Source organism: Melanotaenia boesemani, chromosome 10 (assembly GCF_017639745.1).
Source record: "Melanotaenia boesemani isolate fMelBoe1 chromosome 10, fMelBoe1.pri, whole genome shotgun sequence".
Lineage (NCBI taxonomy): Eukaryota > Metazoa > Chordata > Actinopteri > Atheriniformes > Melanotaeniidae > Melanotaenia > Melanotaenia boesemani.
The window spans coordinates 6,033,355-6,061,183 of NC_055691.1; the positions used below are offsets into that span (position 1 = coordinate 6,033,355).

Below are 27,829 nucleotides of genomic sequence, written 5' to 3' on the forward strand. Positions count from 1 at the left end.
ATTGGACGAGGCCCGCGGGCCATGAGTTTGACACATGCCTTAGAAAAACCATTAGGATCCAGAAAGAAGTGAAGCCCAAGGCAGTATATCATAGGAACCCCCTTAATTGTCATGGTAGCTAGCAGGACCTTCGTGATTCATTTCAGAGGGAGAGTCATAGGAGAACACATTAGCAGTCTTTTTTTTTAGCGTTGGAATAAAGATGTGATTTATTTTGACTACTAGCTCAGTTATTGCTTCAGTGATGAGACACTTTGTCTCAATCAGCAGTCTCTGCTTTCATGACACCTTACTTGTGTAGTTTGCTTGAAATTGAGAATGTAGGAGCTAAACGAACACTTCTGTTCTCATGTTTTTGCCACATGACCTTATAATTTCCTGTGGTTTGAATTGTGTTTTGCTTGGGTAGCAAAGCTTGGTAGTCTTTTAGCTGAGTTTCTCATCATTTTGCTATGCTACATGTTAGGATTACCACTTCCTAGTGTGTGAAAACATCTTCTGTACTGCACAGATCTCATGCTGCAACCTGTACAGGAGGCTCTAGTCCAGATGAGGTTAAGGATGCTGCAAAATCACCCCGTCGGCTCTCCAAAGAAAAACTAAATTTGTTAGTTACTGCTCTGTTTTTGTCCACATGGGTCTTACAGAAGTTTGGATTGCATTAGAAAACAAAGAGGCGAGTCGTGTAGTTGTGAATACAGTTTATTAGAAAAACACTGTTGGACATCTTGTGTGCTCACAGCAGTGATGATAAATCTGTGCAGTTTCAGAGCAGCGCAGTCAAGACTCAAACTGTAAAAACAGGATAATCTAGGAATCAAACTAGAGTGGAACATTTTAAGAAAAATCTCTTCAATGTTGTGGAACAAAAAAACTTTTCAAGGCCTTTTACTCTGGAAAAAGTGACTCTTCTCACATCTGACACTAACCTCCCAAAATAAAGGAAGAGGCACTGAAATCCACTTTCCCAGCGAGGTACAGAAACACACAACACACAGCTTTCACACATGCTTCATCATCATGTAAAACAGTACTCTGTCTTTCACATGTACAGATGGGGCTAAATTCTCCTTTGGTCGGGTAAAGAAAACAAAGTGAACAGAGTTGGGTGAGGACGTCTGCTGATGTGCTTTAGTTCATGTTCACTCGGATGCTGTGTCCCCTGAACGGCTGCAGCAGAGGTGCAACAGAAGGCAAAGTGGTGTTTAGCCACTCAGGAGGAGGGGGGAAGAAGTCAGCGTTCACACTCAGAGCAACAAGTGGCTTGAATCACTTAAAGTTTGGGTCGTGTGTGCTCATCGTCTGTCAGCTTTTTGTATGTCACCGTTCGGAGAGAATCAGAGCTGTTAAAAATGTGTTGTGTTTAATGAACGCCTTTGTTGCTCGCAGTGTGAACAGAGGAGGAGGGGTGTCATGCAGAGGGGGACGGCGTGTCAGGGTCCGGATCGTAGTGGTAAGTGGCCTGAGTGTGGCTGCTGTTGTGTTGCTGGTTGCTGTGGGGGAGGCTGTGCGCCGCCTGGCTCGGGTTGTCCTGGGCCTGCTGGTTCAGTCCCTCGTAGGCCTGCGCTAGTGGGGGGCCCGGGCTGTTTTCCGTCGGCTGTGACAGAGTGTCCAGCTCATCCACCTGCGGCCCAGGAGGGTGCATGACAACCAGCTGGTCCTGGGGGATGTCTGCAGCAGCTGCAGCCAAGTTGGTGGTTGACTTGGACTTGACGCACTGGAAGTCCACATGGCGACTCTTTCCTTCCTCCTTCTCCCAGGACATGCGGATGAAGGGACGCTGGACGTAGTTGTAAATGACCTCAGGACGACCACCAGGGCGCCGCTTCACTTTCTCTTTATAGGTTGGATATCCTGATGGGGGGGAAGAAAGTAAATGAATCATTTCCGCTCTGACTGGTTGCCCAGCAACCAGAGTACAGGTAGAATAATGACCAATATATATTCGTTAGTGAGTTTAAACAAAGCTAATTCAGTTTCCTGACATTTCCTGTCTTTGTATGAAGCTAACTGGGCTGCAGCTCCACATTTCCCATTCAAGTTGAGTAATACTGATCTTGTTGTCTACACTTGTCATGCATCAGTTGCACCTTACAGGGAGAAAAAAACCACCACTGTTCCTCTGTGGTAATTGTTCTGCTTGCAGACACGTAACTGGTGAGTTAGTAGCTCCCATGCTGGCTCAGACAAGCAGCGACAGATTAACTTCAAACCCTGTTGGTGCGGGGAACCAGTTGAAAGTTGGTTCACCTTTTTAGATCTGGTTTGTTTTTACATGAGCTGCAGAGCTAGAGGGTTTTGTAATTTCATTGTACTTGTTACAATGACAATAAAGTTCTATTCTTTTGAATGTTTTCCATAAGGAGCCTGATTGTTTTCAGTTCTACCTGCAGAACATCAGTGAGCCTAAACAACAACAGAGCCATGAAGTCTGTCCGGGGTTACATGACACCAACTTTAACTTAGGCTACATTTAAAGATGCACTGATCCGATTCCAATATCTGAAATAGGAATATACCGTTGTGTTTGGATACCAAACCAGTTTACGTGAACATTGTTATTGTCGTTATTGTGTAAGGTTTCATTAGGCTGTAGTAAATTACACAACACTTCTTAATATGAGAGCAACTGATTAACAAAATTAGTCCAATTTAAATGTTTCCAAAATAATTTGTAAGAAAAAACCTTCTACAGTAAAGCGAAGCCTGTCTGTAGCTGCTTCATAATCCTAATAAAAACAAAGAAGCTAATGCTCCATCTAGCTGGAACGTCATAATGGAGCTAATTAGCAAGAACATTTAGTTCAAGCAAACAGGACTGTGCTAGTTGTGAATGTCTAAAATGCTCCACGGGTCTACGAGCATTGGTGAAAGCATGGCCACCACCGCGCTCTGAAATAAAACGTTAGCTCAACAAGCTGCGGCGTTTGAGAAAAACAACCCAAGCTGGAGATGATCATGTCTTCCTTCGCCTTCTTCATGCCAGACGCATTGTTACGCAGGATTACAGCATGTTAGCGAGAGGACCTCTCCAGAATTTTCCATTACAGACAGAGCATGATTGGCCAGAATGATGAATTAGATCAACTTTTCTGTGGTTTAATCTCTTCAGTTTTCATGTGGGTTGTCCGTTCCTCTGAAACGCTGCCTGCTGTTGTTTCTTCCCTTTTTAGCTGAGCAGCTTTTCACCCTGAAAACCTGGAAATCTTGGCCATACACGCGTGTCAAGCTGCCGTCTTGCTCTTGTATGTTTTCAGACTAAAATATATCCATATTAGTGACATGCTAATTTAGCAAAGGCAGCTCATTCCCCATCAGACTAGTAGTTGCAGGTGTACGGTAATGCTATGAAACCACTTTTGCCTGCAGTGGGAACGCAGCCTTAGAAAGACACTGTTTCAGCTCCATGACTTCAGTTCTTTTAGTGCTGGTTGAGACCAAGACCCCAACCATTTTCCTTTATGATTGCACAGCACTGGATCATGAAAAATTGCAGTACTACCGTAGCACAGACTGTAGGCTGGAGAAGAGAAATGCTTACAGTTATGGAGACCAACTTAAATGTCATAACCTCCGTTAATCAACCAGAGCTAGCGTAGCATCCAGTCTGCTTCTTAGATCTTGCTTGCAGCATTGTTCATAAACAGTCAGTGTTGCTCACAGTCACTGACTACTGATATAAAGATGTCAGTTTCCAAAGAAACAAATCTGATTTGTGTAGATAAAACCGTCTCCCTGCTTTTGGTCCTCTGTAGAAAAGCAGAACATAGTGGGAGGTTCACACGTGTAGTAAGTTTATAAAGTTAAACCAAGTCTGAACAGGCTCAAGCATCAGATTGAAAGCGGAATCGGAGGAGCAGCAAATGCTTCCTGGTCTGTGGTGAGATCTAAGAGGAGCTGAACAACCTACAGTAACCTGCTAATTACCCTGAAAGAAAAACTGTCGACTTAACATCAGGTTACCTAATAAATTAAAAACTCCTCATAACATTTATTTTACTGCTCGTTCATCTCCTGATTTGAGCAACCAAAACGCTCCCGTAACCATTTTTTTAAAATACAGAAAAAAACATACCTTCTATTCCCAGTCGGATCTTTTTCAGTCCTCTGTCCTTTAGCACTGACTTGGCAACGTCTCTGTTCTCAATGTACTTGAAGAAGCGGTAGAGTTTGGTGCTGTAGATGACTGTAGAGAAAAGAGACCACAGTCAATACGAGCCTACAGCTTCACCGAGTGAAAGACAGAAACACACATCAGTTGTCTTTGAGGAGAGTTTAGTCATTTCTAATAAGGCTTTTAATAGATGCAGGATGCTGAAGACGAGACACTACAGGTAACATTTATGTCTAACAGCTATCACCTTGAAAATGTCCTGGTTTATTACTCACATTAAACTGTCATTTGTATTGTTTTTGAATTTTGCTGAAATTGTATGTTTAAATATACGAGTGCTAATTTACATAAATTTTTAGGGAAAAAAAACATCTGAACACTGGATTAAGCCAGGGCCACGTTCTTTTTTTAATTTTGTACACATATTAGAGTGAAATATTTTTTTTTTTTACAGAGGAGATTCAGGATATCTCTATCACTTCACAATTTAGAAAATTAATTTAAATAATCAGAAAAACCTAAATTGTCACCATGTTTTTAGGATGAAATATTCTATAAATCAGGCCGTGAATGAGATATAAAAAAAACCTTAAGTAAACACTTTAAAAACACAGACTGGAGCAAAGTAAGTGCTGCTGAAGTGGAGATTTTTGACCCCAAGTATGAGGTAAAAAAAAAAGATTCTGAACAACGTCTTCGAGCCATTTAGCCGACACTTTTCTCCAAAGAGACTTACGTCTGAGAGTAATGAGGTGGTATGCAGTAGCGTTAAGGGTCTTGCCCAAGGACCCACCTGGAAGGTGTTAATACTCACTCCATTGTAAAAGGTCCCTTGTGGGATTTGAACTTGGGTCTCCCACAGAGAGACTGAGCCCTGCCAGCTGAGCTATTCAATTAGTGAGTTAACTCGGATAAAAGAACTATCTTTAAATTGGACTTAGAGTAAATGTAAGTCGTTATTGCTGCGGTTCGTTCCTTTGAGGCAACAATCTCCTTGTGCTCTTTCACAGTGATGTTACGCTCGAGCCCGTCTGGTTGAGCATTTGACACGGAAGTATCACGAGCATTGTTCCAATACGGTGATTCAGCATGTCAAAAGTCACATGACCACACCAACCGAGGCCTCGTTATGACGTATGTGCGTTGAGCTGCTCCCAGGAATTTCGAAGGGACTTAAGTCAATGCTTTAAATTAGATTCAATCGCACTGTAAACCGAAGGTTTTTGAGAGGAGATTTTACCAGCAACCATTCATCATTTCAGATTGAAAATAAGCCTCACATTAGAATCATATTAGTTTATGGGAAACAAACGTCTGTTGCCAGGGTAACTGCTGAACAAACTCAGAGTATGAGAATGTGAGAACGGAGCAGGCGGTGCCTTCAACATCACAGCTAGGCTATATTTTCTTTTCTTTATATTGCTGTTTTTTAAATAGCCTTGCAAAAGCAGACTTTAAAGTTAAACATATGAACATTCGGAGGCATCAGGGGAAACGTCTCAGTCTGCAGCTGCAGAAGAGCAGGACAACCCGTGGATCCTTCGACAGCCGAGCTGGTTTCTAACCACATCAACACAGAGTTTTAATGATTTTAAAGTTGGTTAACTGTAGTTTAATTCTTGGTTTTTTCAGGTGCAACCTCTCCAAAGCTGGAGAGGTAGCGTGCCAGAAGAGGAGCAGACTGAAGCCTAACATTACTGAAAAAATACTTTTTTTAAATAAAACATCTAGGACACTTTACCAAGTTGCACAAGCACTTGTCTTAGAATTCATTTTAATACAACTTTATGAAATCTGTAACACAATCACCCCTTCCTTCATATTTTTTTTTAGTATTCTTTTAGTATTTTGATCTTATAAGTTCTGCGAAAGGCAAACAGTAAATCCACAAAGCGTGTCATGTGACCAGTATAACTTATGACATGGTCCGAAACTGAGATCAGCCAAAGAGAGCCCGCACTTGGCATGAAACCCTCCCTTTTACGATCAAGTTTAGTTGCCAATACCAGATGAAATGTCAGGTTTGGATGAGAGCGCATCATTCAGCAGCGCCAGAGGTTTCAAACGATACCAAACATGACGAGGCGCCACCAACCACCATGGTGCTGCGCTTCGTGTAAAAAGGCAAACTTTAGGTGAATTGAGAGAAAAGATTTGGGTGCACGTGCAAACAAGGTTTCATGAAACAAACACTTAAAACTTTTTATTTTGTGCAATTTTGTTGATCTTCTTACTGCACATTCAAGTTTATCCGGTTCAGAAAATGTCTAAAACAAAAGTACGAAACAGACAGCAGCTGCAGGGAGCGTCGATACCACAGAAAGCTGCTCATCAGAACATGATCTTTGGTAATTAAAGCATGACCTCCATCCGAGTATTATATCAGCTAACAGTACTGATGACGGCAACTTACTCTGAGAGTACTCCTCTCCCATCTGCGGTGGGTACTCTTCATCCCAGTCCACCACGTCGTCGTCAGTCAGCACCACCACATGACACTCCCTCTCCCCGCTCTGAGCGCTGGCCACCATCAGCGGCAGCACCATCTCCTCCAGGTAACACTCGAACTGACGCCGGGCTCCGTCGTTAGACAGCTCGTGCATCAGGGCGCCTCAGGATGCAGAGACAATAAAACAACTAAAAGAAGTACTACTACAGAGATATCAGACCACCATTTATATCAGCTCTGACTACTTAATTCATGTTTTAGATTGGAAACACCTAATACTGGGAAAAAAATATTTTAGTTCTTAACAGAATTGTTTGAAAATAATAATTCAAATGAAGTTAAAAAAAAGTAAAAAATTATTTAACAAATAAAATTTTATATAGTATAATTAGAATTATAATTTTCTATAATTATGAATAAAAAAAGGGGGAAATAAAAACCCAAATATATAAATATTTTAAATGGTTGCACTCTTCTACTCGTAGCATTGTCATAAAACACAGAAATGCACCAAAAAGCCAAACAACTATGACCAAACGTGAAGTAAACAATGAACCTTTTGAAAAAAGAAATATATTCAGTAGTTTTTTTAATATTTGGCTGTATATTAAAGCTAAAGCTGAAAATGTCGGGGCTCTTCTCTGAGCCTGTCTGTATCAACCTTATGAAACATAGTCGTTTCAAGTGCTGCTTCCATACGCTGCTTCTGTATACCAGAAGTCTCCAACTGAGGCCGTGTTACATCCGACACGTCTAGCTGCTTCACTGGGATTTTGAAGGGGTTTCAATCCCTTAACATTAAAGCTTTAAAAATACAGTAACAGAAATCACTCTTACCAGTTGCACAAGTATCCATTTTTTCCTACTTTTCTTGCCTAAAAACAGAGATTTAGCTTTTTCACTGCAGATATGTCAAAGTGCTTCTCAATCATACATTTTAATAAACAGTCACCATGGTAACAAAGAGAGTAGAGGCCAGCAGATCTGGCTACATACAGATAACTAAACTTGTACTCAAATGTCAGGCAGACAGAGGAATGGGAATCTCAGACTGTTAACCCACCCCTCACTTGTCACATCTGGTGTATCATGGTGTGTCACGTAGGGCTGCACGATTATGACCAAAATAATAATCACGATTATTTTGATCAATATTGTAATCACGATTATTAATCACGATTATTCACCGTGCTTGGAAAAACATGTATTTTTATTGCACCAATTATAAACAAACTATTTGGCAACAATTTTTAGTGAAAAATTAAACTTTAAATTAGAACAGATGATAAATAATGCAACAAATACATTTGTTTTTGAGAAGTTTATGTAAATTATGGGGCTACAAAAAAGCCGTTTGGGAGCCAAAAGAGCCGAACATCCCATCACTAGTATATACAGTTGTAATGGATGCTACCGTGGAGAGGGATGTTGTGAGAAAGGCAAAAATTGAAGAAAAGACAACCTAACAATGTTTAGAACAGCAAAAAATAAATAAATAAAATGTAATTCTTCAGTTAATATTTTCTTTGTTTTTTTAAGTCTAATTTTATTAAGTGTTATTTTTTTTAATTAGGAGTCTGCAACATGTCACAACACTTTTAACTTTTTAAATATTTATATCCACACTCCTTATTAATAAACATTAATATCTGACAGTAAGCCAGCGCGGGATCATCCAGCAGCAGTTATGTACGAAAGCACCCAGTCTTCACTGAAGAGTAAACTATTCACGTCAGTCTACAAAAGTCTCCAATATCACCAGAAAAAGTTGCTAGCTTTGCCGTTTGTCATTAAAAAAAAAAAGAAAAGAAATTGCTAGAGGCGAGTGAAAACTTGCTAAATATAGTTAAAGTCGCTACGTTGGCAACACTGAGTACAACTAGCTGCCGACTGTAAAAGGTGTGCACCCTTGTTCTTTAGGCAGCTTTATGAAGCTTTGGCCTTGCATTCGCCCCCTGATGGTTGGCAGACTACTGATTGAGAATGTGTGTGATCTGAGATGAATGCAGCAGAGTTCGCATTTTGAATGTAAATATCGTTGAAGATCAGGTTCATTTAATTGTGGCCACCAAAATCGTGATCACGATCAAAATCCGATTATTTGTGCAGCCCTAGTATCACGTAGGATGCTGGCCTTCTATTCTCTTTGTTACCACGGTCAACACCAGTGTGTAAACGTGTCATTAGTCAAACAAACCAAACTTTTTGAATAAGAATACATTCACACTGGCACCGTTTGACATAGAGTGAACGCACATTTGATGCTTTTAAGAGTGTTTGACCTCGATTTTCTCACCAGCTGTGATTTAAGTAGTTCACTGTAAATGTTAAAATTACACAGAGGATGTTTTCTTCAGAGCAAAGCTGTAAACATCTGGAACTTTCTGGCACTACTGTTTACCTTCAGCCAGCGATGTATTTGTTATGACCTGAATATTACTTATGCAAAACATATTAGAGCCAGGATGATGTTTAAGACAAGCATCGTGTGGGTTTACCCAGAGCAGAGACCAACTAGACTAATTTTGACCATTAAAAACCATTAAATTAAAACAACAAAGCACAAACAAATAAAAAATTTACCATTTACCATTCACAAACAAATAAAAAACATGAAAACACATCCTGTTGCTGCAGATTTAAATCAGCTTGCTATGGTTAGTTTTGTGCCTGCATAAGAAGCAGAAAATCTCAAGAGCTAATCATGACCTACTTAGAGCCGAGAATACAGCAGCGGCAGCAGCCTTTTGAGTTCAAGCTGCTCCTCCCACACGCTCACATACACAAACAAGATGCACTGATGTGCACAATCACAACAAAAATATCAAAACACACACATGTAACAAACTGACAAGTCCATGTTACTGCTCATTGTTCCATTAAATGTGAACGACTACAACGTTAATCCAAACAAAGAGCTTTGTTCAGTATCTCAGTGGGACAGATGAATTATATCCATCTACGCTGATGTAAAGGGCTTTACAATGACTGAAAAGATACAAATATTCCTCATAATTATGTTAAAGCTTTTTCTGATAAAGTCAGCAGCTGCATGATATTCTGTCGTCCATGTTCTGTGATAAAAATAAAACGGGTCTATTTGTGTTCTCTAACACAGTAACTACTAAATGATCTGTCCACCACACTCACCAAACTGCATTAACAAAAAAAATCTAAAAGAAGAACAGCATCAGTCTGCAGCTCTAAATCAACAGCATGAAGAGTTTGTTTACTCACTGAGGTCTCTGCACTTGATGGTGCTGTAGTTGAAGGAGATGCAGAGGTAGTCACATGCCTCCCTCAGCTCGGGAATGGAAACACCGTCAGGGCAGCGGATTATCCCCGACTTGTAGTAATCCTGCCATTTTCACCAGCGAATACACACACACACACAAATAAAAATGGCCAGGGAGGAGGACGTTCATGCGCACGCACAAGCATGGAAGGAAAAACAAGACGCCATTATTAATGATGCCTCACTAAGAGAGAAAGAGAGAGAGAGAGCTGAGGAAGAGGAGGAGGTGGAGAGAGCAGTGATGAAGGTAAAAAAAAAAAAAAAAAAATCATAAACGTCACTGAAGAAGCCAAAGAGGAGAATAGGGAGGGGTAAAAAGAGCTGACATCCATTTCCCTGCTCCACTTTCCATCCTCAGTCAAATGAGACTGTGACCGTTTCCCGGGAGAGTTTCTAATGGAAAGCAGAAAGGACACAGCTCCAGCTCCACTCACCTCAAAAACAACTCCTGGAGTCAGCACAATATTTATTTGGAGGTGCTTTTTGGATATAATAAAATAAAATAAACCAAGGCACTTTTTAGAGTCCTTTCTAGTGTTAAAAACCCTTCATTTTCACAGCATAGGCAAACTGATTTCTAAATCATCAACACATTTTGGCTCGCTAGCCGCCTTCAGTGAGTCAAACAGACTCTAAAGTTCTTTTCTAGTGGGTGTCCACCAATAAGAATCTTTCACCTGTGAACTCCATAAATGTAAGAATAAATACAAAAACAACATAAACAGAGAACAATGTCACTTTGGCCCACAAAAAAAGAGCCATTATAATCACTTCAACCACAGAATAACCAACAAGACACTAAATAAACAAAGCAGTGATTGTGATAAGAGCAGCGGATGAAGTGCTGCTCACATCCATCGTCCCTTCGTTCTACTACAGCCCTTACCAAACTGGGGGCCCCAAAATAATTTCAGGGGCTCACTAGATCATTGTAACAAAAGTGTGTATTATATATATATATATATATATATATATATATGAAATGTGTTTTACAGTTTTTCTCAAATGCTAAAACACAAAAGCCAATCCCCTAAACCAAATGCCCAGTTGTCTAAACACATTTACTAAATCTAGCCATCATTTTCCAATATCATAAACACATTTCTCATGAAGACACAATTCACAAAACACAATCCTCCGTTCTCATAAATCTAAACACATTTTTCTAATGCTAAAACACAAGTTGCAAAAGAACTCTGCTCATATTCTCAAATGAAAGCTCATGTGATGCAAAATGCTTGCCACAGTCAGCAATATTTGAACACAATGAACACACCTGGCGTCATTCATTACACACAACAACTCAAAACTGAAGACACCTGTTGGTAATGCTGTGACCACATGTATAAAAGCAAGTTCAGAGTGCACAGTTTGCTGAAGATCCCAAACAAACAAAATGGATGAAGGCAGAGTCAGGGGAAGAGGAATTCGAGTTAGAGGAGGAAGAAGAGCTGGCCATGGAAGAAGAGGAGCAGGCCAACGACGAAGAGGAGTTCAAATCAGAGGAGGAAGAGGAGCAGGCTAACAAGGGAGAGGAGAAGATGCAGGAGGGAGAGGAGGAGGTCCAGGACGAAGAGCAGGACAACCTCGCACCATCATTACGGACGAGATGCGAGCAACAGTCATTGACCATGTCATTGTCCATGGCATGACAATGGCTGTAGCAGGGCTAAGAGTCCGTCCAAACCTGAGTAGGTTCACCGTGGCCAGCATTATCAGGGCTTGTCCACCGGCATGCTGTCCTTGGGTCTTACAACACCCAACGTCTCCTCAACTTTCTAGAGGAGCTAAGAGACATCCTCTTGCTCTGCCAACACCATCCTGGGCCCGCACATCACATTTATGTGATCATTTGGGACAATGTCAATAAAAAACCTTCACACCCTGATCATGTTTTCAAGAGTACTGTTGTGTGCAATAGATTCTGCATTGAGTCGTGTTACAGTAGTGTACATGCAGTATTTTCTATAGATTTATACTCTTCATATGAAACTCACAAATCTAAATGCCTAATCCTCTGCAGAGATCTAAGAAGATCTGTTACTGTAAAGTTTCTAAAAATATGCATTGGCAGTTATGAAACAAAGACCCGTCTCACAAATTGAGCATTGTGTTTTCAATTGTTTTGCTGTAGTGTGTAATGATGTGTATAGTGTTTACATTTGTGAAAGCTTCGAGCTGCTCTTTTGGTGCTTTGAAGTGCTTTTGAGCTTTGAAGTTTGAAGGTGTGGTTGTGTTTATGTAGCTTTAGAAAAGGGTGTTGTGTTTAGACATTGGGGAACATGGAGGAAACATTTGTGAGATGTGTTTTAGCATTTGAGAAAAACTGTAACATGTTAATACAGACTGATATGAACCGTGGAGTAAACATTACCATCTACAGCCACAAGAGGGCACTCTAGGCTTGTGATTAAACATGGTATATGCTGCTTCTGTAACACTGAAAAAATGTATAAATTAACTTAAAGACAAATGAGCAAGATTGAACACAAACAAAATGTCCCTAAAGAAGAAAATCCTATTCTGTAGATTACAAACTGCAGGTAGTAAAATATCCAAAAACGGTATTCGAGCAGCAGTTGGGGAATTGTTTAGAAACGACACAGAAAATGAAGTCAGTGGATTCAGTGAGATTGTGAACTTGGTAAATTTGCTTACCGCTGTCAGAGTCGCTGGCTTGTTGTGTTAACTTAGCCTATTCAGCCTCCCAGCTGTGTTCTTTATGCTATTATGAAGCTGAAGGTTTGTGCTACATAAATGACCGGGGCACACCTTCACGGCAAAAGAAAAGCCGCCATGCCTTCAGACTTATGTTTTTTTTTCAGATGTTACAAATGTAAATTATATTCTGTGAAAAGATCCATATGAACATATGTCTATTTGTGCACATTTACAGACCATAATAAGGGTGTGAAATTGTATTCAGGAAATGTGACGCTGCTCTGCAAATGAAGTGATTTTGAAAAATGAACACTGGCGTCTCAACTTTATGTCCGGTTCTCCTTCGGTTTGCTTGACAGTGACGGCAAAGAGAAGAAAGAAGCAAGAACTTTCTTCTTGTTTTGAAGGCCGTTTAAAAAAAGTTCGTTTTGGTCCGGTGAATTCATACTCCGCGAGAAGCTTTGTTTGCGATGGGGCGGAAGTAACTGCATGGTGGAAGTCTTTGTCTTTATGTGCAATGACAACAACTGACCCGCTTATTTCATATTTAACTTGGTGGCAGGGCGGAGCTGTGTACACGGCGGTGTATGCATTTTCATACTAGTGTGTAGTTGAATAATTTGCCTTTCCAGATTAAATGTTTGTTCTTGGTCTTGGATGTAGTGAAATAAATTTCTAAATAAATGCGACTTACTGTTCAGTGTGACTTAAATATGTTTTTTTTCCCCTCTCTCTCTCTTCATGATGCATTTTATGATTCAACTTATACTCCGCATGACATAGTCTGAAAAATAATGTCCATTTAATTTTTCAACAAGGTTCCTGATGAGTCTTGAAAAGAATAGTATTAATTAGTCAGCATTGTGTGTTTATTCATTTATTTTATTTAAATCTTCCAAACGACGCAGGTGATCCGTTCTGTGTCTTTCGTGGACAGCAGCATTGTTTGCTTTGAGCGTCCAACAAACACTTGATATGATTCTTTCTGTGGGTGTTAAAAGAATTTTGCATCCCTGTTTCCGATTAAACAAGCTGCAGTAGTAGTAGTAAACAGTAGTAGCGGAGGGGTGTTTTTTTGGTAGTAACCATATGTTTGCATGTGCGTGTGAAGTTGCGATGCACGCCCGAAAATAAGGCTCCCCCGAAAGCCCTGGTGTAATTTGAGCCCCAAGTACATGTGCCAGGCCTGTACATGGTACTGTAATGCTGCCACTGAAATGCATCAGAAACAGAGAAGACAGAGCATGTGCAGAGACTCATGTTGGCGGGGTTAAAGGAGAGATGGGTGTATGGCACTATCAGCTCAGGAAAGAAGCGTTTGGGTTGTTAACACGAAAACTAAACAGTGGCATTTTTAGATTTAGTCACGTAGGGACCCAATTTAAAGAATTAGAGGTTTTGGGCTCTCAAACCACCAGTTCCATGTGGACAAAACATCTCGATGGTAGAAGAAAAAAAACGTGGGTGCATTCACCTAAACTTGTCTCAGTGTGAACAGACTGACGCTTTAATAGTGGTTTATAGTTTCTAAAAGTAGAATGGGCAGTTTGGATAGTAGAAGCCTTCTCTTGCTTTAGGCTTAAAATCTTCCTTTAGGTTTTAAGCCTGGGTTCGGGTGGGCTTGGTAGCCGTTAGCCATCCCTTCAGTGATGCTGCTATAGGCTCAGACTGTTGGGGGGCATCCCTGGAGTGACTGAGCACTCTCCTCCATTTCTCTCTCTTCACACTTTATCCTCCCTTTATAGATATTAAATTATCATTATCAGTAACTATTCTTTGTTTTTCTTTCTCAGAAGGTATCCCTTGCTTAGCATATGGAGTTTGTTGACCCCTCTTTCCTGTCCTCTCCACCTCCAACCAGTCTAGGCAGATGGCTGCCCCTGCTGGTTCTGGTTCTACTTGAGGTTTTCCTCCCTGTTAAAAGGTTTTTTTTTCCTTTTCTCTGTGGCCCACCACTCATGCATACTCAGGATGAGGGTTGAAATTGAAAAGATTTAATGCAAATTGTTGGTTTCTTTGTGTTGGACACAAAAATAAAGTGCATAATGTAATAGTTTAGGAAGCAGTGGATAGTTTAATGAGACTGCAGATATTCCCTCAGATATATGATCAGTCTGGTCCCACTAAGTGATGAGTCTTAAAATAAAAAAAGCTGATGTTGTGATTCTGGGTTTCAATGTGAGCTAGTTTGGGAGGCTTTATAGTGCTTGTGTAATTGCAGGTGCTGGATGAGTCAGAATATTTTTACTTTGGAATCTATTCCTTTATATTGTGAGGGAAGCATTTTATCATATACAACCAATTCCCATCAGGACATTAAAAAAATGTCACTTTAAATCTTAAAATATCTCTCAACTGAGAAATGGGGAATAATCTACACGGCCATAACAAATTGATGAGGTACCAGCAGAACTAATGCACAGACATCAGAACTTTATAGATTATGCTATAATAACGCTAGTAGCGTGTTTTAGCTAACGCTAGATTTTAGCAACTCTTTCTAATAAAAATAATTTGGTCAGCAACACAAACAGATCATGTACTATGATGCCTTTCAGCCTAAAGACTAGAGATAAAATAGAAAATTGACAGTGTTTGCAAAAGTCTGAAGATGCTTTTTTTTAACCTACTTTTGATCAATAATAAAAGGAGATTAATTTTATATTCCAGTGTGGATTGAAGCAGCGTTTTAGACATTAATGGACCAATGACTAAAATGAACACAATAACTTTGAAAACGCCAGATAAGATGCCCTCATCAGTAATGGTGGACCACTGTCCAGCATCATCAGTCCAGATTTCCACAGGGCTGTCCTTGTCGGCAGATACAAGGTCATCAGGACTCGCAATAAATGCAGCACTGTAACACACAAAATGTCGACTGGATTTGTTTGACACCCCTGTTGTTTGACACAAGTATTCCACATGTCTTGCAGAGTACCTGTGCATCTCTCTTCAAAACCAACGTAGTTCAAAATAGTCACCGTGCTGTTCTGTTTAGTCTACTTCTTCTGCATCCACATTACCCTCGCTCCTTCGTTACCTTCCATCTTCAACACACTAACTCCATGGTGCTGCAGCCGTTAGCATCTACATGGAGCAGGCATCTAGGACAGTAACAGTCCATTTGATTCACCATGCACAGAGCATGAATGCTCAGCAGCATTTGGAACTGCGTCACATCACTTCCTTAAAATATGCAAATAGGGGCTACAGTGCAGTTTAGGAAGTGTTTGTCATATGTATACCGCAATGGCTAATATCGTGATGAAGGTCAATTTTAGATACAAAGTGCAGCCTTGGCTGAGACCCAAAACTTCTTTACTGCATACAATCAAACAAGGTGCCTCTATATTACTGCATGGTTCAGAACTTACTACACCCCCGAGAAAGAGAGAAAGAGAGAAAGGATGAATGATTAAAAAATATAACAGAAATGGAGTAGAGGGAAGAACTGAAGGCTGTACAAGAAGCTGAAAGACAGGAAGCAGGGAAAGAGTAAGACAAAACCAGAGAAAAAGAGGGAGAGACGCAGAGGAAAGAGAGGAATACATAAAGCATGACCTGCGTCCTCACCAGTATGGCTCTGAAGACGGTGGAACTGATTCCATCTGCAACCTCAAACTCTCCTTTTTCGTTGGGTCGAGTGAAGTTGTTGTCCCGCCCAGATCCAAACATCCTGCAAGGGAAGGAAAAGGTATTTCACCAACGGCTGCAAACCAATTGTATATCAGAATAAATATAACTGAAAACAGCTAAACAAATCAGTGTGTACCTTTCTTATGTTGAAAACTAAATCTTGAATTGTGTTTTTTCAAAAACACATTTGATCAAGTTAAAAATAAAATGAAGTTCAATAAAATCACCATTTAATTAAAATGACATAATCTTGGGAAAAAAAACAATCCCACCTGCATGGTTTATCTACTAAATATAAACTAAATTGATAACTCGCCAGTTGTTGGAAGGACAAAACCCACAGAACTGTGAATTATAGTTCAGATGTAGGAGGAAAACTAACTAAAGGCTTTGAGCACATAGGAAAACTGAGAAAGGTGCTTTTAGTTTCTGTATATAACATATGGTTACAGGTGTTTAATAATAATCCATCTTTCTGAAAATAATAAAGGTGCAACTGTTTAGTTTCCACCTCCTAACAGAAGAGGCACGATTAAAAAAGACCCCCCCCCCGAATCTGAATAATCGTGTTTAGCAACGGTTTTTATTTACCGTTCTATTAGTTTATCAACGTGTCAGATATTTTACACATAATAAAAACGAAGAGCATATTTTCTGTCTTAAAAAAGATTTCCTCTGTATTTCTAATGGAATGACAGGAGTCTCACAAAAAAGGAAAAATCTGGAAAAGAAAAAGAAAATAAATGAGGAAATAGACAAATGCTGAAAAAAAAAAAATCTTTTTAATCACTGCTTTTCATTTTGCATTTATTTCTTGTTTTTATTAGTGTTGCCAAATGAGTAAAAATTTTAATGTAATCACAGAATTGCTGTGAATTAATCAAATTTCATAAAGTAAACACCTGGTTTACAGTGTTAAACCTGAAATTGTTGCCTCAACATGTGCATGCTTGAGACTGAGAAAAAGGCGCTTCGGGGAAAAGAAAACTTTCTGCTCTGTCTGCAAACGGCAACGTTTTCACTGATCGTTCCATTTTTGTTTTTTAAAGGGTACATTCACACAGGAATAGTCTGCTTTCTTATACTCTTACATCCTGGTCTAGTCACAATCACACATGCTGTAGACGCAACATCTTATTTTCTTGGCGGCCGGCACGCAGGGATTTGGTGGATTACTGCCACCAACTGGAAGGAAGTGTGGATCATAAAGCCTGATGCTATGACTGTGTGGCTAATTGTGTGACATGGGTCCTCCTGTACAAGCGTTAATGCATAAAAATACTCTTTATCAGTATAAAACGGATCTTGGCATCACTACCTGCCCAGCATGGTGTTGGGTTGAGCTGTGAAGATGGCGGGGTCCACTACAAATCTTGTATTATCTACAATAAGCGTTACTCTCTCTCCCGGTCGCAGCCCACCACGATGCTCCTTGCTGCCGAGGTCGTATACGTAGATCATATCACAGGGTCCTTGGCTCAAAAGGTTTGAGTGGTGGTCCCCTAAAGCAGGACCAAGGGATCGAGGCATGTGCCCCCCAATCAGAGCTCCTCCTACATGCGAATGGGGATAAGAGACCTTGGGAGGACGCGGGCTGGAGGATCTGGAGGATGAGCCGCCATCGCCACGTTCACGGTCTGTGGGTGAAAAGGAGACATGGTAAGTTAAATGTTAAGACTTTTGGGTGAAAATTTCTTCCTCGTTTTCTTCTCACCATGCTGTCGAGTGGGAGACGTAACATTCCTTATGCAAGGCGTGAGCTGGCTCTCCCCTCTCTCATGCGAGGAGTCGCGTGAACGATCGCTGGACCGCCGCCGCTGTTCTCGATGATGTTCCGCTCCTCCTGTCTCTCTGGTCCGGCCCACTCCGCTGGCACCAACTCCATACAGACTCATGGCCCCGGCCTCCTGTTGCAGCTGGTGGTTGCAGTCCAACCCTGACAAACCACACGGCTCACTGGTGGAAAGACGCCAACACAAACAGGAAGCCAGAGTAATGAGAATCTTTAACGCAAGAAGAAATTAATATAACTCTTCTGTTACGCATTAATTAACAGTTTCTAACTATTTTGCAACATAAAAATTGATGCATTTCTAATGATTATGAAGTAACAGCACAGTAATCACTGCCATCATTAGTTAGAATGGGTCTAAAATTAGGATAGAGATAAACCAAACACTGAGATTCTCCCTGACTCTCTCACACATGGAAAAAAACTCTGAGCAAACCATTATAAGGCAAAAATGACATGATCAGATTATTTTTTTTAACATTATCTGCCATCTGTGGCATTTTTTTTTTACAGTAATTCAAAACAACATCAAAGGCACAAGTGGGATGGCCCAACAAATTACCCCCAAAACACATTTTCGTATAATAGGACATTACTCAAAGCACTGATCACACCCTCTTTTGACACATTTAATTACACATACACACAGTTGTGCAGAAATCCCTCGGAGGGGGTAAAGGAGTACTCTTGCTTTCGGAGCTGTGAAGCGATGAGAAGAACCTATAAAGAGTCTGCAGTCAACTTGAGCGAACTCTTACAGACGGCTGAGTGCTGCAGAAACACAGCCGCACCACGCAGCTACAGAAGCACAACGCCCCGGCATCCATTAGAGGATCCATGTGAAACATTCGGAGCGAGTGCAACTCACTTAGCTACATGACGACAGTCAGCAATGGTCTTGACAGTTTACTCGCTCTGCGAGCTGCTTTTTTAGAGATCTGGGAAACAAGCACTCGACCTTTCCTCAGAGTAAATGATGCGTCTGGAGTGGTTCGCTGTAAATAAGTGACTTATAAAGATAAACACGCAGCCTTAAAAGAGCAGTCAGAATGTCTTTCCTTCATTTCAAACACTAAATCATTTAATCTCTGACACTGCAAAACAGTAGATGCTTCTTGTCAAGTTCTTCGTGATTATTCATTAAAACATGGCAAAATATTGCCTAAATATTGGGCCGTAAAGTCTGAAATTTTCTATTGTTTCAAAATTATTTTTAACCAGACTTCTTTTTGGATGATCTAGCTTTTGTGCAGCACTTTTATAATGATAAATAAGAATAAAAACACAACTTGAAATCATAGTGTGGCTCCAAAAGTACAATTGTACATTTAACAGTGGATAAATGAAGTTTATGAAGCCTCAGAAGTAGTGAATTAAAAAAGGGAAACTTCAAAAGCATCAAGTTGCTTATGTGATATTCATGTGTCAGCATAACATCTGTAACTGTAGCATTCAAGATGGATTAATATCACTGGATTATTTATTTGGTTTATAGAGGATTTTAAAAAGAAGATCTAAAATGCCCGTCGCATTTTCCACAAGCTCATATGATTATCAAACATCCATGATGAATGTAAAAAGGACTGAATTTATAGAGCACTTTTCTAATCTTGCTGCTTTTCACAGCATAAGCTACATTCACCCATTTAACATGGCACTTTATAATCTACACACTAAGTACATTTCTCTATCACACACACACAGATGAGCACATCAGGACACAGACATTTAAAACATGCGGACGGGATAAACCCGGGCTTGAACCCCTGTCCTTGTAATTGTTCAAAAATGTCTCCCTCGAGGTGGGAGAAACAGAATCTGCACATTTAAAAAACCGGGAATGTTTGGACATTTGGCTTGATGCAAACAACCCTCAACAATAGATGAACAGATACTACATCTCTGGCTGGCCTGGGAACGCCTCGGGATCCCTCCGGATGAGCTGGTGAATGTGGCCGGGGAGAGGGAAGTCTGGGTTTCCCTGCTTAGGCAGCTGCCCCCGTGACCCGACTCCGGATGAGCGGCAGAAAATGGATGGATGGATGGTTTCAAATGTTAAGGGACAAACTATTAAATGACACAAAAATCTTTTGTTATTCTTTTGTAACGACTAATTCCTTCCCCATAGTTGCGCTGATGGCTCTGCAGTGACAGAATATCTGACGATCTGATCACCAGGGTTGAGCTTTTAAGGCGGAAACACATCCAGGTCTCAGTAATAAAGAGTGCCTGGTTCTCATGGGAGGAGCTGCTCTGAAATATGATGACTATCTACACTGTGACACCACTAACAACACCAGACACAGCAAATGGAAGAACAAGAGGTTTAGAGTTCCGTCTTCCACACATGACCTACACCAGTGTTTCCCAACATGGTGGACCCTCTTCATGCAACTACCAAAAAACTGTAGACCCCACGTGCCCCTTGCTGAAGCCAAGCTTGCTTGTATGCTATCATTAACTAGATTCTTTTCCTGTCTTTTTAAGAAAAAAAAAAAAACTTAACATGTAACCTTAATTTATTTCTTATTTTTTTTAAATAGGGACGAATCATCTGCACTGCTGTGTTTTTCTGACATGTTTTATTAATAAAATAGTGCGGGAACAAAGTGTGGCCTACTAAGCAGCTTTTTTTTATTTTTGACTAAGGACATATGTTGTAAAATATTGTTGTATAGCAGCATTTGATGAACCCCATTTATTCATTTTGGGACCTGGTTTCAAAGCTTAGTGTTTTCAGGCTCCCAAAACATTAGTTTCATAATAACAAACTGATCAAATGATAAATACACCTCAACTTGTCATGTGGACATGGCCTTAACTTTTAACAATCACACAGTCTCTGTACAATTAAAACCATGTGGACCCCCTGTTCTCTTTGGGACCCCAGGTTGGGAACCACTGGCCTACACAGAAATAAATTACTTAAAACCACTGTCTTTCATGACTGGTGAAGATTCAGAGTTTAGGAACATGATAAATCAAGTGCAAATAATTTTTTACACTGAGTAATAATTTTAATGCACCATGTACAGAAATAGGCTTTTGTATGTTTTGGCAAAGCTTTTAATGCTGCCAATTAGAAATGCCTCCCTGGATTTTGGCTGACATCTCAGTGTGCCGCATGGCTAGGTTGCTTCTGCTTCTTAGAAGACTGGCTGACCGGCTGGAAAACAGACAGATCGAGTGGCTAATTGGTCATTTGTCTAGGTGGGAAGACCCAGACAAGAGTCTCAGGACAGACCGTGATGAAGCAAGATCTGCAAGCTGATGATAAAAAGCAAGATCACAGGTGCAGTGCGGTTACGGTACACCTCTGTTACACTCAGCCAAGGTCACAGACTTGTTTCTGCTTGATACCATCCCATCAGTCTGTGATGCAGAAAACTCAATCCTGTACACAAAACAAGATTACTCACCCTTCATGATCACAAAAGATTCTAAAAATGTATTTTACATAGGACTTTTATAATCTAAAGGAAACAAAAACATGTGCCAATTCTACCAATGGAAAACAACAATTCCCAATCTCATGTTTTTTTGTTTTTTTTTTTGTAACATGCATTTCTGCAGACTCTGGCAATGTCCTTGAAGAGGGTCACCATCATGAGGAAAGGAAGAAATGTGCACACAAACACCTCTGCTGCCTCTCGTTCTGTGTATATAGGTGAACAGTCTGACAGAAATGGTGCAAAAAAAACTAAACAAAAAAAAAAACTAACATACAAAGATGACAGAAAATAACATTAATAACATAAAATATATATATATAAAAAAAACCACACTGTTCCGTAACTAGTCTAGTGGCCTGTGATGGATGGTAATATGCATCTTCATCCTAGTGTTTAACACAACAGAAATGGATATTTTACCTCCAATGGGGTTTTAATGTTTGGCAGAAATGGGGAAATTTAAATAGAAGATGGTCTTCCAGTTAAACAGGCTGGAAGCCAGAAGCCAGACCAGCAGGGTGGAGGGAACAAAGGAACCGAAGAGGCAATATTTCACTCAGAGCAGCCAGATCCTCTCATCTTTCATAACGTAATGCAAATCTACAGCAGCCAAGATGTCACATAGCCAGAAAGAACCAAAGGAGGGAAACTAACATTTTACTTGTCAAGTTTTCTTTAACAAGGTACCAACACCACTGATATCACAGTTTCCCTTTTTCTTATCCTGAACAGGTCAATGGCCTATGGCAATTCTCCCACCAAAAAAAAGCAAGAGATGTAGGTTAAATATGTTCAAATCTAGAAAAAAAACAAGTTCACAGACTTTTCTCAAGAGACAATAGCTCAGACAAAGACTCAAGGTGCCCTAGCAGTCTATTAAAAGCATGAGGTGAGAGAGCTATGAGGGGTGAGGGTCCAATGAATTATTTAGGGGCTGCTGACACTGACAGAGGGATGAGCAAATGCAGGGAATCTACTGTCTAACAACGAGGGTTGAAATTCAACAAAAGAACAATAAACAATTAAATTAAAAAGAAATTAATCGTTTTGCTAATAAATAATAAATACATGTTGATCCTAGAATGTAGCAAAAAAATGTATCCTAACATCACCACTCAGTGTTAAAGAGTAACACAGTCCCATCAAAGACAGACTTCAGTCACTAGCTTTCCTTCGGCTCTATTACACTTCATTACAGTAAATAACAGGAAGAGCCTGCACTAACAGTATCTGCATGAAACACAATGACAGAGCTAAAATCTTCGATGCTTTGAAGGCGGACGTGCACATACCGGTCGGTATCAGAGGGCCAAGTGAAGACAAAGCAGCAGGGAACAAGCTGCGGGATGACAGCGGCACAAAAGCTTTGCGCTCCTCCGAACAAAGCGGGCTTCCCGGCAGCTTCAGCATCCTCGCTCATTACTTTCCAACTTCATCAGCATCGTTTGACACACTCGAGCTGGACTTGAACTCGCTAATGAAATCCGCCACTTCAACAAAAAGCTTTCCAATGGAGCCGCGCACCTGCTCGTCATCCAGAGTCACAGGAGGGACCTTAAACTGTGAATGGCCGCGTGCTCGACTGAATCAGAGCGGTGCTGCCTTCATGGTCTCCTCGTAAAAAGCGCCCCTTTTGAGTGCTTAGTCTTTCTGTGGTGCATTTAATAGCAGCTTATTTTAATTGACTTATTGGGGAATCAACAGCATCATTTTTTCCCACTCAAAAACATTTTAAGTATAACGTTGCCCATAAAGTGATACTTTATGTGGTACAGTTTTTAAAAAAAAAAAAAAAAAAACATTAAGCAGCTTGTTTATATAAATATTTTACAGCTGACACATAGTTAGCCAAAGGCATAAGAGAAATAAGCTGCTTGGGGCAGAGGCTGCAAAGTGAGCTTCAAATTTGTTAAATATATAGATTTATATCAAGAAATAACACAATCACTGAATAAATTAAATAAGGATGGTTATATACACAAAAACTCGATTTTATCCAATTTTAATCACGTAAAAATATACTAGTTTAATCAATACCTACTGCCTCTGATGTATGGTACATGCAGCTTTTTGTGCAACAGAGAGCTGTAGAATCTTTAAGTTTACTAGCATTAGAAATCAAGGACAAATTGGCTACAGTTTTATACTTTGCAGTGAAAGATTGCAATTTTTGCACAATTTGTACTCGTTTCAAAAATATAAAAAAAGGAAACTAAACAGGTAAGCTTATTTACTAAGCGCATATGTGCATATTAATATTAGACTATATTTCTGAATTTGTCACTTTAGTAAGGTTAAAAACTGTAACTAGAGTGACATCATGTAAGCCAGCGACAACTAATACAAATGAACAGATGTGTTACAGTCACAGACTGTATATAAAAGATGGACGGAGCCTCCGTCACGTCACCCGTACGTTTCTTAAGAGCAAAAATAAAGCTCGTTGGGCGTTCCCACCATCATCATCTTGGAAGAGTCACGCGTGTCGTTAGTTCCAGAAAATACAAAAAATGGGCAAAGATGTCGAGCTGAGAGGGGGACTGTGAAGGTGGGGGTGGATGATTGACAACCATCAAACTCCGAGCTGCCTGTAGCTAAGAGCTAACTCCCAGCAACGGTAGCTAACCAGCTAACAAAGGTAGGCGGGCTAAGGCTAAGGCATGCTGTTAGCTGGCTGAAAACAGTGGTTGTGCTGCAGTCTCCCTTTTTTCTGGGAATATTGGATACCTGTCAATCAAAAGGACGCGCCCCTAATTATGCCGAATTTCAAGATTAAATAACATCCAAACGGATGAGTTAGAAAAAAATTCACCCCCCTCACAGATGTCATGAAGGTAAATGTGACCTATTAATCCTAAAATGGATTTTTGTACCAGGCTTTAAACATATTTATTTCTGCTGTGAAGTTGGTCTTTTTAAACATGGGAGTCGATGGGGATTGACTCTGTTTTGGAGCCAGCCCCTAGCGGATGAGGGGTGAACTGCAATTTTTTTGCACTTCCACATAGGTTTCACTTTTTACAGGCGGAGGTTGCCGCTTGGTTACAGTGCATGAAATGACCGAGCACTAGTAAAAGTTAAAGTGTAACTCCACCCCCTACGTTTTGTGTAACTCCATCTATTGTCAAAATTTGAAAAATGCCTGAAACTGCAGGGGTTGGGGCAGGAGATGTGGGGTAATTAGGGAGAGGTGAGTGGGCGGGTCGGGATATACAGGCAGAAATGATTGACAGACAGCAGTTCAGCAGCAAGATGGAAAGCGAGATTCACAAAGTCCCTATGCCACAGAGCGGTCTTTGAGGTGGAAGACTTTTCCCCTCCAGAATCTCCTCAGCTACACATGAACAAGGTGGTCCTGAACCGTATCAATCTGAGCCGTTAGCGCTGTTAGCTGGCCTGTCAGCAGCTCCAGCAGCTCTGGAAAGTTGTGGAGACTCGCAGCAGGTTGTGGCAGCTGCAGGCAGTGCAAATCCGTCCCATTGCAGGAATATTTCATCACATACTCTGTGAAAAAATAGAAGTCTGAAACTAGCAAATCTACACCAGATAAGTTCACATCCCTTCATACACGATGGTGGGCGTGATTTTCTATGCCTGAAGGTAAGGACCCGCCTATCTGCATCTGGAAGGAGGGGCTCTGAGGTTATTAGAATTTTCTTGTGACATAGAGAAGTACAGCTCTACATCACAAAAACCAAAACCTGGTTTTACTCCAAAGGGGCATTATGAGCCATTTTTGACCCAAAAAATCAAGTTGTTTCAAGAAATTAAAAAATGGCAAATTTTATCAACAGTATAGGTAGTTTTCATCACAATTAAGTAATACTATGTTTTTTACAACTAAAAGAAAACACATTTTAGGATGCACCACCCCTTTAAGCACCAGTGGTGCTAAGGATATCTAAGAGCAGCTCCCAAATCAAATCTGCTTGGGGCCTCAGAAAGGCATGGGCTGGTCCTGAGTTGACCTGATAATTGCAAAATGTCCATCTTCAAGCACAACTAATAGGCTATAAAGAGTCAAGAAACAGACGGACGAATAGATAATGTACATTAATGAACATTATTATCATTGTTTCCTCCATCCCATTTGTTGTATCTTTGTTATTAAACTTTAATTTGTGCATCAGCTCAAGCACAATGACTTATTGCCATACTGTGTGGTACTCTGGTTGCACTGGTGAAGGAACAAAAGGACCTGCAACGGATTGTGAGGATAGTTAAGGGGATCATCGACACCTGTCTGCAGGAAATGGGCAACATCAACACGACATGCCTCGACACAAAGGCTACACACAACCTGGGAATTCCCTCTTTACTACACTCTCATCAGGTAGACTCAAAACACACACAAACAGATGGCAGAACAGATTTTTCCCCCAGAGCGATGGACATACTAAAGTCTCACATAAATAACAGCCCTGAAACAGCACATTAACAATTGTGTCACTGTTGTGTTTTAATTTAATCATGTTCCAAAACTGTGTTTTTCATTTTTAATTTAATTTTCATTTAAACATCTTTCAGTGCAGCACAAGATTCTTTCCCTGTGCTGTGGACAGGCTCCTAAACATACGCTTCCAAAGTGGATGGATGTACACTGATGACAGGCGTGCAATATTGTGACTGTGGTTAAACTCTGGCATATTTCACATTAGATAGATAGATAGATAGATAGATAGATAGATAGATAGATAGATAGATAGATAGATAGATAGATAGATAGATAGAAGCAGTTAGTGTCTGATTGCAGACACTAACTGTCTGGTGTAACATTGAGCCGTGAGATCCATAAAGATATATGGACATGTTTACATCTTGTGCCACTCACAATGTTTTTTAAACAGATTTAATCACTTAGAAATCATTCTAAGTGATTAAATCTGTGATTTGTAAAAACCATTGTCATTTCTGTCATGTTACATAATTCAAAACACGACAGTTCATGCTATTTCAGGGAAGAAAATCTGTGTTCTCCACCATACTTGTATCTTATTAAGTCACAATTCTTGACAAATTAAATTTTTAGGGCTATATCTAACAGCAAAGGATTTATCAAAATAAAGACTCATATTGTTTAATAAAAATTATTATGCACTTGAAGTGCAACTAAAAATCCCATGGTCTTGGAGTAACACAATTTGGAGTTGCCACTTCATTATAACTGTCTTTGTAAATTCAACAAACGTCTTGGATGTGGTGGGTTTTGATAGTAAAATAAATATACCTGATCATACAATCAGTTCAAATATATCTGCGTAATAATGTCACAAGTCCAGTTTATTAACCCTTACTCGTAAATACAACTTATTTTCAAGTATATAGCAGGAGGCTAAACCTATAATACCTAGAGGTTGTCTTACAACCCTAGAGGTTTAACTCGTGGAGCTTGCGGAGATAAACTGATCCCAATTATTTATACTTCAGTGAAGGGTTCATTATTATCTGCTGTTACACCAGCTTAGTTGACAGGAAACGTGAAAAAGGCATTACTTTATCGCCAAGACGTTTCAGCATGCATCCGACACATAATTTCGTAATTATGATACTGTAAAGCTACTCTATCAAAATCGATGCAGCTGCGTTGATATTTGAATAGTATTTTATATAACTAGTCGCTTGTTTTTGCATTTAACACAGAATGTAAAGCGACTTAAGAGGATTTTAGACTTTTTGGTTAGCTTGTAGTTTAGCACTGAGCTAAACACCTCCCTAGCCATTAGCTAGTTTCCGCTATAAACAAGAGTTTAAAACTACTTTTCTGTACCTCATTCCGTTGCATTCCAATTTGACGTTTTATTCAGTATCTCAAGCATCCAGCTGTGCAACCAAAGGACGAATTAATGAAGAAAAATATAAGCGTTTTCGTAGAAAATGTCCCCTTAGACCAACCACTACTTGCTTATGGATTTGTATTGATATGGTCGAGCGGAACTCTCGGGGAAAGTATCGCGAGACAACAATTCGTACCAAACAAGGATCAGACCACTGTGTGATTTCCCCCTTTTTTTCTAGATGGTAACAAGGCTATAAATAACCAAGCAAACAAATTAAAAAATGTAGTATTTTTCTATTTTAATTAATTAAAATTGAACACATCTACTCAGCCTAACAAACAAGCATCGTTACACATGAAAGAACACTATTTTTTTTTGTGGTTGAAGTGCATACTAGACTGTCAGGTAGCATACGTTTAAATGTGCCTTACTTAAAGCAAACAAAACATACTGAAATAAATAAATAATAACATTTTTAAAAAGACAAAAAGACATTGGTCCAATTCAGACGGTCTCCCTCAAGTTGTAGAAGTAGCTTTATGGACGCTCTACAAGACTACCTTTTAAATGAAAGTGCATAGATATGGAAGGTTTGCCTAATTGAGGCACTGTCTCATAAATATTCATTTAATAAATAAAATAAAATAAAT

The 27,829-nt window shown here is 39.9% G+C and overlaps 1 protein-coding gene across 2 annotated transcripts; it reads right to left on the reverse strand.

Moving 5' to 3' along the window:
- Window positions 1–684: 684 nt before the first annotated feature.
- On the reverse strand, window positions 685–27,335 carry LOC121647767 (BTB/POZ domain-containing protein 10-like). Of its 2 annotated transcripts, none has more exons than XM_041997444.1 (8): window positions 27,170–27,335; window positions 17,873–18,114; window positions 17,477–17,795; window positions 16,096–16,198; window positions 9,801–9,921; window positions 6,528–6,725; window positions 4,076–4,186; window positions 685–1,854 (listed from the first exon to the last, which is right to left on the reverse strand). In XM_041997444.1, the coding sequence occupies exons 1-8, from the start codon at window positions 27,172–27,174 to the stop codon at window positions 1,412–1,414; spliced, it is 1,542 nt and encodes a 513-aa protein (XP_041853378.1). In that variant the 5' UTR covers window positions 27,175–27,335; the 3' UTR covers window positions 685–1,411. The 2 variants fall into 2 exon arrangements, with proteins under 2 accessions (XP_041853378.1, XP_041853377.1); XM_041997443.1 differs by lacking the exon at window positions 27,170–27,335 and adding an exon at window positions 22,695–22,989.
- Window positions 27,336–27,829: the final 494 nt, after the last annotated feature.